At 47.3% G+C, this 14,401-nt stretch overlaps 1 protein-coding gene across 1 annotated transcript in view; it reads left to right on the top strand.

The window, feature by feature from the left end:
* The first annotated feature begins 352 nt into the window (after nt 1–352).
* cryz (crystallin, zeta (quinone reductase)) overlaps nt 353–14,401 on the top strand; it is a 23,480-nt gene continuing 9,431 nt past the window's right edge. The window contains exons 1-4 of the mRNA XM_083782455.1: nt 353–391; nt 4,391–4,506; nt 6,669–6,821; nt 11,443–11,606. Of these exons, the coding sequence (XP_083638581.1) occupies nt 4,393–4,506; nt 6,669–6,821; nt 11,443–11,606 (431 nt within the window). The 5' untranslated portion in view covers nt 353–391; nt 4,391–4,392. The remainder of the gene's footprint in view (nt 392–4,390; nt 4,507–6,668; nt 6,822–11,442; nt 11,607–14,401) is intronic.

Below are 14,401 nucleotides of genomic sequence, written 5' to 3'. Positions count from 1 at the left end.
AGATGGTTCTGTTATGACTTCTCCTCTGCATGCTGTAGTGTTTAGATGGTTCTGTTATGACTTCTCCTCTGCATGTTGTAGTGTTTAGATGGTTCTGTTATGACTTCTCCTCTGGATGTTGTAGTATTTAGATGGTTCTGTTATGACTTCTCCTCTGCATGCTGTAGTGTTTAGATGGTTCTGTTATGACTTCTCCTCTGCATGCTGTAGTGTTTAGATGGTTCTGTTATGACTTCTAAGTGCTTATATTGTTTTCATAGACCTGATTATTATTGCTTATTATTTCTCTATAGCTAAATCTGGCAACACGGCTAGTTGTCGCCACCTGGTGGGCATGATGAGAGCAGCAGCACACAGACAGCAGCAGCTCGTCCTAAGAACAGTGCATCGGGTAAGAAAGATTAGTTGTTTATTTTAATTCAACTGATTATTACTGTAATGGCGTCATCTCTCACATTAAGCAGTACATGTGTTGGTATCCCTGGAGTGACGTGACTGTCACAGACGCGTTATTTTAGGCTTAATTCAAAGTTTAGCTGGTCTGACTGACTGACAGCGTGACTTTATTTATACACTAGTCTGGGAGCAATTCGCTTTACAGTGGTGCAGACATAGATCCGGTTTAGAGCGGACACGGAAACGGTTTTTCTGCGTGCGTGGGTGCGTATGTGAAAATGTCCCTGCTGCTGAATTAATTTGTTTCGGAACTGGATGCTATACAGTAAATGTAAACCATGTCTGTTCACTGATGCCTGCCTGGTGGTGGAGTTTGGACGATAGGGTTACTTGACAACAGTGTTGTTTCTGGCAGCAAATTAGTATTTTAGTTTAGTCATCGTCTTTGGACTGACACTTAATTTAGTTTTAGTCACGTTTTAGTCACCTGGAAATGTCTTAGTGTTAGTCTACTTTTAGTCGACTAAATGTCATAAGATTTTAGTCGACTAAATCTACAGTTGATTTAGTCGACTAAAATGTATTTTGGCGGGTCTTGATGCCGGCGTGATGAGTGTTTTTACACTTGCTGAAAATAGCCGATCTACAAGCTCACAACGACGCGTTGTGAGCTTGTAGATCTGCTATTTTCAGCATGCAACCAAGTGTAAAATGACTTATACTGGATCTCTTGTCCACTAGTCCCTTCCTAACATTTTAGTCTAGTTTTTATTTGTTGACGAAATTGTCAGTATATTTAGTCTTATAGTTTTAGTCATCATAGCTTAGTTTTCATTTAGTTTCCATTTAGTTTTTGTCAGTGGAAAAAGGTAGTCGACGAACATTTTTCGTCTTAGTTTTAGTCGACGAAAACAACACTGAGAAGAATCAAATTGAAATAGAACATTCTTGAATTGTAAAGCTGCTTTAACAGAAGCAGCTTTATTATATTATTATATTATTGGCATGTTTATATTGCTAAAGCAAATGTAAGAAAAAACAAAGTATACAAACGTTGGACGGGGTAAAAAAAAAAGCGTTGTGTAAACAGAGCTATTATGTCACATTGCAACTTGGGGAAAACTGTCAGAAATATTCATAACAATAAACAATTCCAAAAAAGCTTTTTGATATGAAATTGACATACAACTTTTTTTGAAACAAATTGCAGCAATCTTTCTGGGGTTTTTCCATCTCTTTTTGGGACACTTTACAGTAGCAGCAGTTTTCTAAAACTATTAATAAAATGGTAGCCTATAGCCTACTATTAAAACAAAAAAAAGCATGCATGGCAAATTGGTAAAAAAGCTCTGTACAGTGGGGTCGATATGAGGACCAGTCTCTGTACAGTACAGAAACTCATTGTATTCCATTGGATATTAACCATCTCTTGTTTCATAACAGTTCATCTATTTCTCCCCAGCAGGTATAGAAGTTGTTGTCATTGGTCATGTTTTCAGACTCTCTTTGGGTGTATATGTAACTATAATATCATGTGGGAAGTAGCCTACTGTACTGTATGTGTCTCACACAGTTCCATGCTCTGACACACACACTATGTAAACTAGTACTGCTGCAGAATGTCCAAAGTCCATGTGTGTGTGTGTGTGTGTGTGTGTGTGTGTGTGTGTGTGTGTGTGTGTGTGTGTGTGTGTGTGTGTGTGTGTGTGTGTGTGTGTGTACGACTGTGGGGCGGCTGTGGCTCAGGAGGTAGAGCAGGTCGTCCAATGATCCATGGGTCGGCGGTTCGAATCCCGGCTCCTCCTCCTGTCTACATGTCGAAGTGTCCTTGGGCAAAGACACTGAACCCCTAATTGCTCCCGATGTGCTGGTTGGTGCCTTGCATGGTTTCCGCCGCAATCGGTGTATGAATGTGTGTGTGAATGGGTGAATGTAATGTACAATCTATGTAAAGGTGTATGAATGTGTGTGTGAATGGGTGAATGTAATGCACAATCTATGTAAAGGTGTATGAATGTGCGTGTGAATGGGTGAATGTAATGTACAATCTATGTAAAGGTGTATGAATGTGTGTGTGAATGGGTGAATGTAATGCACAATCTATGTAAAGGTGTATGAATGTGCGTGTGAATGGGTGAATGTAATGCACAATCTATGTAAAGGTGTATGAATGTGTGTGTGAATGGGTGAATGTAATGCACAATCTATGTAAAGGTGTATGAATGTGCGTGTGAATGGGTGAATGTAATGCACAATCTATGTAAAGGTGTATGAATGTGTGTGTGAATGGGTGAATGTAATGCACAATCTATGTAAAGGTGTATGAATGTGTGTGTGAATGGGTGAATGTAATGCACAATCTATGTAAAGGTGTATGAATGTGCGTGTGAATGGGTGAATGTAATGCACCATCTATGTAAAGGTGTATGAATGTGTGTGTGAATGGGTGAATGTAATGCACAATCTATGTAAAGGTGTATGAATGTGCGTGTGAATGGGTGAATGTAATGCACAATCTATGTAAAGGTGTATGAATGTGTATGAATGGGTGAATGTGATGCACAATCTATGTAAAGGTGTATGAATGTGCGTGTGAATGGGTGAATGTAATGCACAATCTATGTAAAGGTGTATGAATGTGTGTGTGAATGGGTGAATGTAATGCACAATCTATGTAAAGGTGTATGAATGTGCGTGTGAATGGGTGAATGTAATGCACAATCTATGTAAAGGTGTGTGAATGTGTGTGTGATAGGGCATTAACGACTTGAGATTTTTCCCAGTCGACTTGTCGGACAGTAATTTATCGATAAGTCGAATTATCGTTTCTGGCGGCGGGGGGGGGGGCGGACGCGGACGCGCGGGGGGGGGGGGATTTAACAGGGGCGGGTGGAGCTGCCGCGCGCTCAAATACGGAGCATGTCAAACATAGCACTGCGCATTCAGTGGCCTCTCCAATATGACACAGTCACAGTGCATGTATCATCTATATCAGAGGTTCCCAAACACCGGTGCCGGTCCGCGGGACACGTGGCACTGGTACGCAAGAGGGGAATTCTACGTTTTGCGTCGTTTAAAAATGTCCAATCTTTGTATCTTTAGCAGCAGCAGCTGTAGGCTATTTTGTGACGATAGCATTAATGAAACCAAACGCTACACGCGGTTCCGGTACAGGATTATTATTTCATGTGAATCATGTCAAAATGAAAAGATGATGTTATCCAGGTAAAGTAGTGGTATTGGCACACAGCGCAGCAGCAGCACCGAGAACACAATGAGAGATATGACATTATTATTCTCCTCCTCCTCCTCCTCCTCCTCCTCAACTCGATAACGTTCTCATTTGTTACTCATTTTCTGAGCCATGCAAATAAACAACAACCCGCACTGACCGGAGACGGAGAGGTTCATGTGCGCTGCGCGTAAAGCTTAGCCAGAAACAGACAGTCATTGCGTCAGCATGAATGTAGCCTCGGGAACCCAGACGTTATATTTCCAGCACGGAGGTGAGGGGGATATCGTTTGGGGGTAACGTTTGCGTGCTTCTATCTGTTACTTCTCTGACACAGCGCAGTTCAAACAGACTTCAGCCAGTCTCAATAGTGGGACACCGCGCGCTGAGAGCCACATAGCCTACACAGCTGCATTTGGTTTTTAATTAAGGGCGCGTTCTGAATGCAATGAAAAAAGGGGAGAAAAAAAAAAAAAAAAAGCTCAACTTTCGACTCGCGCTGCTGCGAGTCGACTCGTGACTCGTTTATCGATAAATCGATAAATCGTTTTTTTGATGAATGCCCTAGTGTGTGAATGGGTGAATGTAATGCACCATCTATGTAAAGTGCCTTGGATAAAGATGCTATATAAATGCACCATTTACCATTTATACTGTGTGTGTGCGTGTGCGTGTGTGTGTGTGTGTGTGTGCGTGTGTGCGCGTGTGCGTGTGCGCATGCGTGTGTGTGTGTGTGTGTGTGTGTGTGTGTGTGTTCCACAGACATGATGGCGAGCGGCTGCAGGCTGATGAGAGCCATCCGAGTCGGTGAGTTCGGAGCTCCGTCGGTCCTCAAGTTGTGTTCGGACGTCCCGGTGCCGAAGCCCGGCCTGAGAGAGGTGAGAGGAGGTTTACAACTATATCTATACCCTATCTATACCCTATCTATACCCAACAACTACCCTATCTATACCCTATCTATACCCCAACTACCCCAACAACTACCCTATCTATACCCCTATCAAACCCCGGCCTGAGAGAGGTGAGAGGAGGGGTACAACTATATCTATACCCTATCTATACCCTATCTATACCCCAACAACTACCCTATCTATACCCTATCTATACCCCAACTACCCCAACAACTACCCTATCTATACCCCTATCAAACCCCGGCCTGAGAGAGGTGAGAGGAGGGGTACAACTACCCTATCTATACCCCAACAACTACCCTATCTATACCCCATCTACCCCAACAACTACCCTATCTATACCCTATCAAACCCCGGCCTGAGAGAGGTGAGAGGAGGGGTACAACTACCCTATCTATACCCCAACAACTACCCTATCTATACCCCATCTACCCCAACAACTACCCTATCTATACCCTATCAAACCCCGGCCTGAGAGAGGTGAGAGGAGGGGTACAACTACCCTATCTATACCCCAACAACTACCCTATCTATACCCCATCTACCCCAACAACTACCCTATCTATACCCTATCAAACCCCGGCCTGAGAGAGGTGAGAGGAGGGGTACAACTACCCTATCTATACCCTATTTATACCCTATCTATACCCCAACAACTACCCCATCTACCCCAACAACTACCCTATCTATACCCCAACAACTACCCTATCTATACCCCAACAACTACCCTATCTATACCCCAACTACCCCAACAACTACCCTATCTATACCCCAACAACTACCCTATCTATACCCCAACAACTACCCTATCTATACCCCAACTACCCCAACAACTACCCTATCTATACCCCAACAACTACCCTATCTATACCCCAACTACCCCAACAACTACCCTATCTATACCCCAACAACTACCCTATCTATACCCCAACAACTACCCTATCTATACCCCAACAACTACCCTATATATACCCCAACTACCCCAACAACTACCCTATCTATACCCCAACAACTACCCTATCTATACCCCAACTACCCCAACAACTACCCTATCTATACCCCAACAACTACCCTATCTATACCCCAACAACTACCCTATCTATACCCCAACTACCCCAACAACTACCCTATCTATACCCCAACTACCCCAACAACTACCCTATCTATACCCCTATCAAACCCCGGCCTGAGAGAGGTGAGAGGAGGGGTACAACTACCCACCGAAAAACCTTTTTATGAAAATAGTTTAATCATACCAGTGTGTGTCCAGTGGAAACCTCGTATGAATCTGATCTCAGGTCAGAATGGGTCAAATATGTACCCGAGGGGGCTTTGGGACAGCGGCGCTGGCATTTGATATAAGACAAATGCACTTGGAATGGGAAATAGAGGGGCAGAAATGGAATAGGTAGAGTTTTTCGTATTTAACTTACCGAAGTTTTTATGCAACAGCAACACTCTTGAAAACTAAATATTGCATTGTGGGTTGAGCTGACATAATAGGCCCTTTTTGATGTCAATCAATCAAGTCACCTTATTTCAAGTGGCAGATGTCAAAAATATAAAAAAAATTATATTTCAATTAAATATTCTTTAGGGCCATGTCATGTGATCTACCTGTACAGCCTTTGTGATCTACTGGTAGTCGATCGCAATCTACCTTTTGGGCACCGCTGACCTAGACCACGATAGACCAGTGTTGTTTTCGTCGACTAAAAAAATATGACAAAAAAATGTTCGTCGACTACCTTTTTTCACTGACGAAAACTAAATGAAAACGAATCTATGATGACTAAAACTAAGACTAAATATACTGACAATTTCGTCGACAAATAAAAACTAGACTAAAATGTTAGGAAGGGATTAGTGGACAAGAGATCCAGTTTTATGCTGGGTTGCATGCTGAAAATAGCAGATATACAATCTCACAACGCATTTTAGTCGACCAAATCAACTGTAGATTTAGTCAACTAAAATCGTATGACATTTAGTCGACTAAAACTAGACTAAACACTAGAACATTCCAGGTGACTAAAATGTGACGAAAACTAAATGAAAACTGATGATGATGATGATGATGATGACGTGCGTGTGTGCGTGTGTGCGTGCGTGCGTTCTCTCTCATGTAGGTGTTAATCCGTGTCCACGCGTGTGGAGTCAACCCCGTGGAGACGTACATCCGAGCCGGGACGTACTCCCGCAAACCCAGCCTGCCCTACACCCCGGGCAGCGACGTCTCTGGGGTGGTGGAGGCAGTGGGCCAGGGAGTCACTGCTCTGAAGGTGAGTGGAGGCAGAGGGGCAGGGAGTCACTGCTCTGAAGGTGAGTGGGCCAGGGAGTCACTGCTCTGAAGGTGAGTAGGGGCAGGGAGTCACTGCTCTGAAGGTGAGTGGAGGCAGAGGGGCAGGGAGTCACTGCTCTGAAGGTGAGTGGGCCAGGGAGTCACTGCACTGAAGGTGAGTGGAGGCAGTGGGCCAGGGAGTCACTGCTCTGAAGGTGAGTGGAGGCAGAGGGCCAGGGAGTCACTGCTCTGAAGGTGAGTGGAGGCAGGGAGTCACTGCTCTGAAGGTGGGTGGGCCAGGGAGTCACTGCTCTGAAGGTGAGTGGGCCAGGGAGTCACTGCTCTGAAGGTGAGTGGGCCAGGGAGTCACTGCACTGAAGGTGAGTGGAGGCAGTGGGCCAGGGAGTCACTGCTCTGAAGGTGAGTGGAGGCAGAGGGCCAGGGAGTCACTGCTCTGAAGGTGAGTGGAGGCAGGGAGTCACTGCTCTGAAGGTGGGTGGGCCAGGGAGTCACTGCTCTGAAGGTGAGTGGGCCAGGGAGTCACTGCTCTGAAGGTGAGTGGGCCAGGGAGTCACTGCACTGAAGGTGAGTGGGCCAGGGAGTCACTGCTCTGAAGGTGGGTGGGCCAGGGAGTCACTGCTCTGAAGGTGGGTGGGCCAGGGAGTCACTGCTCTGAAGGTGGGTGGGCCAGGGAGACACTGCTCTGAAGGTGAGTGGGCCAGGGAGTCACTGCTCTGAAGGTGAGTGGGCCAGGGAGTCACTGCTCTGAAGGTGAGTGGTGGAGGCAGTGGGCCAGGGAGTCACTGCTCTGAAGGTGAGTAGGCCAGGGAGTCACTGCTCTGAAGGTGAGTGGGCCAGGGAGTCACTGCACTGAAGGTGAGTGGAGGCAGGGAGTCACTGCTCTGAAGGTGAGTGGGCCAGGGAGTCACTGCACTGAAGGTGGGTGGAGCCAGGGAGTCACTGCTCTGAAGGTGAGTGGAGGCAGGGAGTCACTGCTCTGAAGGTGAGTGGAGGCAGGGAGTCACTGCTCTGAAGGTGAGTGGAGTCACTGCTCTGAAGGTGAGTGGGCCAGGGAGTCACTGCACTGAAGGTGAGTGGAGGCAGAGGGCCAGGGAGTCACTGCACTGAAGGTGAGTGGAGGAGGCAGTGGGGCAGGGAGTCACTGCACTGAAGGTGAGTGGAGGCAGTGGGGCAGGGAGTCACTGCTCTGAAGGTGAGTGGAGACAGAGGGGGCAGGGAGTCACTGCTCTGAAGGTGAGTGGAGACAGAGGGGCAGGGAGTCACTGCACTGAAGGTGAGTGGAGGCAGAGGGGCCAGGGAGTCACTGCTCTGAAGGTGGGTGGAGGCAGAGGGGGCAGGGAGTCACTGCACTTAAGGTGGGTGGAGGCAGAGGGGGGCAGGGAGTCACTGCTCTGAAGGTGAGTGGAGGCAGAGGGGCAGGGAGTCACTGCACTTAAGGTGGGTGGAGACAGAGGGGGCAGGGAGTCACTGCACTGAAGGTGAGTGGAGGCAGAGGGGCAGGGAGTCACTGCTCTGAAGGTGAGAGGAGGCAGAGGGGCAGGGAGTCACTGCACTGAAGGTGAGTGGAGGCAGAGGGGCAGGGAGTCACTGCTCTGAAGGTGAGTGGAGGCAGAGGGGCAGGGAGTCACTGCTCTGAAGGTGAGTGGAGGCAGAGGGGCAGGGAGTCACTGCTCTGAAGGTGAGTGGAGGCAGAGGGGCAGGGAGTCACTGCTCTGAAGGTGAGTGGAGGCAGAGGGGCAGGGAGTCACTGCTCTGAAGGTGAGTGGAGGCAGAGGGGCAGGGAGTCACTGCACTGAAGGTGAGTGGAGGCAGTGGGGCAGGGAGTCACTGCACTGAAGGTGAGTGGAGGCGGAGGGGCAGGGAGTCACTGCACTGAAGGTGAGTGGAGGCAGAGGGGGCAGGGAGTCACTGCACTGAAGGTGAGTGGAGGCGGAGGGGCAGGGAGTCACTGCACTGAAGGTGAGTGGAGGCAGTGGGGGGCAGGGAGTCACTGCTCTGAAGGTGAGTGGAGGTTTTGGGGCAGGGAGTCACTGCACTGAAGGTGAGTGGAGGTTTTGGGGCAGGGAGTCACTGCTCTGAAGGTGAGTGGAGGCAGAGGGGGCAGGGAGTCACTGCTCTGAAGGTGAGTGGAGGCAGAGGGGCAGGGAGTCACTGCACTGAAGGTGAGTGGAGGCAGAGGGGCAGGGAGTCACTGCACTGAAGGTGAGTGGAGGCGGAGGGGCAGGGAGTCACTGCACTGAAGGTGAGTGGAGGCAGAGGGGCAGGGAGTCACTGCTCTGAAGGTGAGTGGAGGTTTTGGGGCAGGGAGTCACTGCTCTGAAGGTGAGTGGAGGCAGAGGGGGCTGGGAGTCACTGCACTGAAGGTGAGTGGAGGCAGAGGGGCAGGGAGTCACTGCACTGAAGGTGAGTGGAGGCAGTGGGGCAGGGAGTCACTGCTCTGAAGGTGAGTGGAGGTTTTGGGGCAGGGAGTCACTGCTCTGAAGGTGAGTGGAGGCAGAGGGGGCAGGGAGTCACTGCACTGAAGGTGAGTGGAGGCAGGGGGGCAGGGAGTCACTGCACTGAAGGTGAGTGGAGGCAGAGGGGCAGGGAGTCACTGCACTGAAGGTGAGTGGAGGCAGAGGGGGCAGGGAGTCACTGCACTTAAGGTGAGTGGAGGAGGCAGAGGGCCAGGGAGGATTGGGGAATTGAGGCAAAATTAATTGTAATGTAGTAATCCATCCATAAAACCAATAATCCCCACAAACGAATACCTTCATGGCGATGTTTTCTTGTAGTTCTTGTAGCAAGGCCCAAGGTTAGACACGATTCAGGTTAGAATTCTGCATTTAAGGGTTATGTTTAGAGTTAATGTGAGGGTTCGTTTTTGTGTTTTAAAAAAATGGGGATTTTAAAGTTAGGATTGGGTGTGATTGTGGGTTAATGTTGGGGCTAGACTTGGCTTTTATCGTAAGCGCCACACTCTGAGTTCTGGTGCGCTTTAGATTAACGTCATATAAACTAATAAGGCACTGGGTTGCATACAGTGGCAAGAGTGAGTTTAAACTCTTTGTAAAAACAAACAAACTTTTTGGCTTTTTCGGCTATCCAGCCTTCGTCAGTGACTGTGGAGTTCCCAAACTCACCATACACAGATCCACGGAGTTCAAACTGTGTGTGTTTTAGTTTGTGTTCCAGGCCGGTGACAGAGTGTTCACCACAGTGTGTGTGTTCTGTGTTGTTTTCGTCGACTAAAACGAAGACGAAAAATGTTCGTCGACTACCTTTTTACACTGAAGAAAACTAAATGGAAACTATGTAAATGAAAACTGTGCTATGATGACTAAAACTAAGACTAAATATACTGAAAATTTCGTCAACAAATTAAAACTAGACTAAAATGTGAGGAGGGGACTAGTGGACAAGAGATCCAGTATAAGTCATTTTACACTTGGTTGCATGCTGAAAATAGCCGATCTACAAGCTCACGCGTCGCAGAGCGACGCGTTGTGAGCTTGTAGATCGGCTATTTTCAGCAAGTGTAAAAACAGTCCTTACGACAGTATCAATGCCCACCAAAATACATTTTAGTCGACTAAAGCAACTGTAAATTTAGTCGACTAAAATTTCATGACATTTAGTCGACTAAAACTAGACTAACACTAACGCATTCCAGGTGACTAAAATGCGACTCAAACTAAATGAAAACTATTCAAAAGACTAATGACTAAAACTAAAATCAAAATTTGCTGCCAAAAACAACACTGGTGTGTTCTGTCTGTGTTCCAGGCCGGTGACAGAGTGTTCACCACAGTGTGTTCTGTCTGTGTTCCAGGCCGGTGACAGAGTGTTCACCACAGTGTGTTCTGTCTGTGTTCCAGGCCGGTGACAGAGTGTTCACCACAGTGTGTTCTGTCTGTGTTCCAGGCCGGTGACAGAGTGTTCACCACAGTGTGTTCTGTCTGTGTTCCAGGCCGGTTCACCACAGTGTGTTCTGTCTGTGTTCCAGGCCGGTGACAGAGTGTTCACCACAGTGTGTGTTCTGTGTTCCAGGCCGGTGACAGAGTATTCACCACAGTGTGTTCTGTCTGTGTTCCAGGCCGGTGACAGAGTGTTCACCACAGTGTGTGTTCTGTGTTCCAGGCCGGTGACAGAGTATTCACCACAGTGTGTTCTGTCTGTGTTCCAGGCCGGTGACAGAGTGTTCACCACAGTGTGTTCTGTCTGTGTTCCAGGCCGGTGACAGAGTGTTCACCACAGTGTGTTCTGTCTGTGTTCCAGGCCGGTGACAGAGTGTTCACCACAGTGTGTTCTGTCTGTGTTCCAGGCTGTTCACCACAGTGTGTTCTGTCTGTGTTCCAGGCCGGTGACAGAGTGTTCACCACAGTGTGTGTTCTGTGTTCCAGGCCGGTGACAGAGTGTTCACCACAGTGTGTTCTGTCTGTGTTCCAGGCTGTTCACCACAGTGTGTTCTGTCTGTGTTCCAGGCCGGTGACAGAGTGTTCACCACAGTGTGTGTTCTGTGTTCCAGGCCGGTGACAGAGTGTTCACCACAGTGTGTTCTGTCTGTGTTCCAGGCCGGTGACAGAGTGTTCACCACAGTGTGTGTTCTGTCTGTGTTCCAGGCCGGTGACAGAGTGTTCACCACGGCCACAGAGTCGGGGGGATACGCGGAGTACGCCGTAGCCACGGAGCACTCTGTCCACACGCTGCCCGACGCTCTGGACTTCACCCAGGGGGCCGCCATCGGTGTTCCGTACTTCACTGCATACAGAGCCCTGGTCCACAAGTAAGACTAGTTTATGTACTTCACTGCATACCGAGCCCTGCTCCACAAGTAAGACTAGTTTATGTACTTCACTGCATACAGAGCCCTGCTCCACAAGTAAGACTAGTTTATGTACTTCACTGCATACAGAGCCCTGGTCCACAAGTAAGACTAGTTTATGTACTTCACTGCATACAGAGCCCTGGTCCACAAGTAAGACTAGTTTATGTACTTCACTGCATACTGAGCCCTGGTCCACAAGTAAGACTGCAGTAGTTTATGTACTTCACTGCATACAGAGCCCTGGTCCACAAGTAAGACTAGTTTATGTACTTCACTGCATACAGAGCCCTGGTCCACAAGTAAGACTAGTTTATGTACTTCACTGCATACAGAGCCCTGGTCCACAAGTAAGACTAGTTTATGTACTTCACTGCATACAGAGCCCTGCTCCACAAGTAAGACTAGTTTATGTACTTCACTGCATACAGAGCCCTGCTCCACAAGTAAGACTAGTTTATGTACTTCACTGCATACAGAGCCCTGGTCCACAAGTAAGACTAGTTTATGTACTTCACTGCATACAGAGCCCTGCTCCACAAGTAAGACTAGTTTATGTACTTCACTGCATACAGAGCCCTGGTCCACAAGTAAGACTACAGTAGATTATGTACTTCACTGCATACAGAGCCCTGGTCCACAAGTAAGACTAGTTTATGTACTTCACTGCATACAGAGCCCTGCTCCACAAGTAAGACTAGTTTATGTACTTCACTGCATACAGAGCCCTGCTCCACAAGTAAGACTAGTTTATGTACTTCACTGCATACAGAGCCCTGGTCCACAAGTAAGACTAGTTTATGTACTTCACTGCATACAGAGCCCTGGTCCACAAGTAAGACTAGTTTATGTACTTCACTGCATACTGAGCCCTGCTCCACAAGTAAGACTAGTTTATGTACTTCACTGCATACAGAGCCCTGCTCCACAAGTAAGACTAGTTTATGTACTTCACTGCATACCGAGCCCTGGTCCACAAGTAAGACTAGTTTATGTACTTCACTGCATACTGAGCCCTGCTCCACAAGTAAGACTAGTTTATGTACTTCACTGCATACAGAGCCCTGGTCCACAAGTAAGACTAGTTTATGTACTTCACTGCATACAGAGCCCTGGTCCACAAGTAAGACTAGTTTATGTACTTCACTGCATACCGAGCCCTGCTCCACAAGTAAGACTAGTTTATGTACTTCACTGCATACTGAGCCCTGCTCCACAAGTAAGACTAGTTTATGTACTTCACTGCATACAGAGCCCTGGTCCACAAGTAAGACTAGTTTATGTACTTCACTGCATACAGAGCCCTGCTCCACAAGTAAGACTGCAGTAGTTTATGTACTTCACTGCATACAGAGCCCTGGTCCACAAGTAAGACTGCAGTAGATTATGTACTTCACTGCATACAGAGCCCTGTTCCACAAGTAAGACTAGTTTATGTACTTCACTGCATACAGAGCCCTGGTCCACAAGTAAGACTACAGTAGATTATGTACTTCACTGCATACAGAGCCCTGCTCCACAAGTAAGACTGCAGTAGTTTATGTACTTCACTGCATACAGAGCCCTGGTCCACAAGTAAGACTGCAGTAGTTTATGTACTTCACTGCATACAGAGCCCTGGTCCACAAGTAAGACTGCAGTAGATTATGTACTTCACTGCATACAGAGCCCTGGTCCACAAGTAAGACTAGTTTATGTACTTCACTGCATACCGAGCCCTGCTCCACAAGTAAGACTAGTTTATGTACTTCACTGCATACAGAGCCCTGCTCCACAAGTAAGACTAGTTTATGTACTTCACTGCATACAGAGCCCTGGTCCACAAGTAAGACTAGTTTATGTACTTCACTGCATACAGAGCCCTGCTCCACAAGTAAGACTAGTTTATGTACTTCACTGCATACAGAGCCCTGGTCCACAAGTAAGACTAGTTTATGTACTTCACTGCATACAGAGCCCTGCTCCACAAGTAAGACTAGTTTATGTACTTCACTGCATACAGAGCCCTGCTCCACAAGTAAGACTAGTTTATGTACTTCACTGCATACAGAGCCCTGCTCCACAAGTAAGACTAGTTTATGTACTTCACTGCATACAGAGCCCTGCTCCACAAATAAGACTAGTTTATGTACTTCACTGCATACTGAGCCCTGGTCCACAAGTAAGACTAGTTTATGTACTTCACTGCATACAGAGCCCTGGTCCACAAGTAAGACTAGTTTATGTACTTCACTGCATACAGAGCCCTGCTCCACAAGTAAGACTAGTTTATGTACTTCACTGCATACAGAGCCCTGCTCCACAAGTAAGACTAGTTTATGTACTTCACTGCATACCGAGCCCTGGTCCACAAGTAAGACTAGTTTATGTACTTCACTGCATACAGAGCCCTGGTCCACAAGTAAGACTAGTTTATGTACTTCACTGCATACAGAGCCCTGCTCCACAAGTAAGACTAGTTTATGTACTTCACTGCATACAGAGCCCTGGTCCACAAGTAAGACTAGTTTATGTACTTCACTGCATACAGAGCCCTGCTCCACAAGTAAGACTAGTTTATGTACTTCACTGCATACAGAGCCCTGCTCCACAAGTAAGACTAGTTTATGTACTTCACTGCATACAGAGCCCTGCTCCACAAGTAAGACTAGTTTATGTACTTCACTGCATACAGAGCCCTGCTCCACAAATAAGACTAGTTTATGTACTTCACTGCATACTGAGCCCTGGTCCACAAGTAAGACTAGTTTATGTAC

The sequence above is a fragment of the Protomyctophum parallelum genome (assembly GCF_964188405.1).
Source record: "Protomyctophum parallelum genome assembly, chromosome: 14".
Lineage (NCBI taxonomy): Eukaryota > Metazoa > Chordata > Actinopteri > Myctophiformes > Myctophidae > Protomyctophum > Protomyctophum parallelum.
Note: the sequence above shows the minus strand (reverse complement) of the source record. Positions and strands in the feature narration are given on the sequence as shown.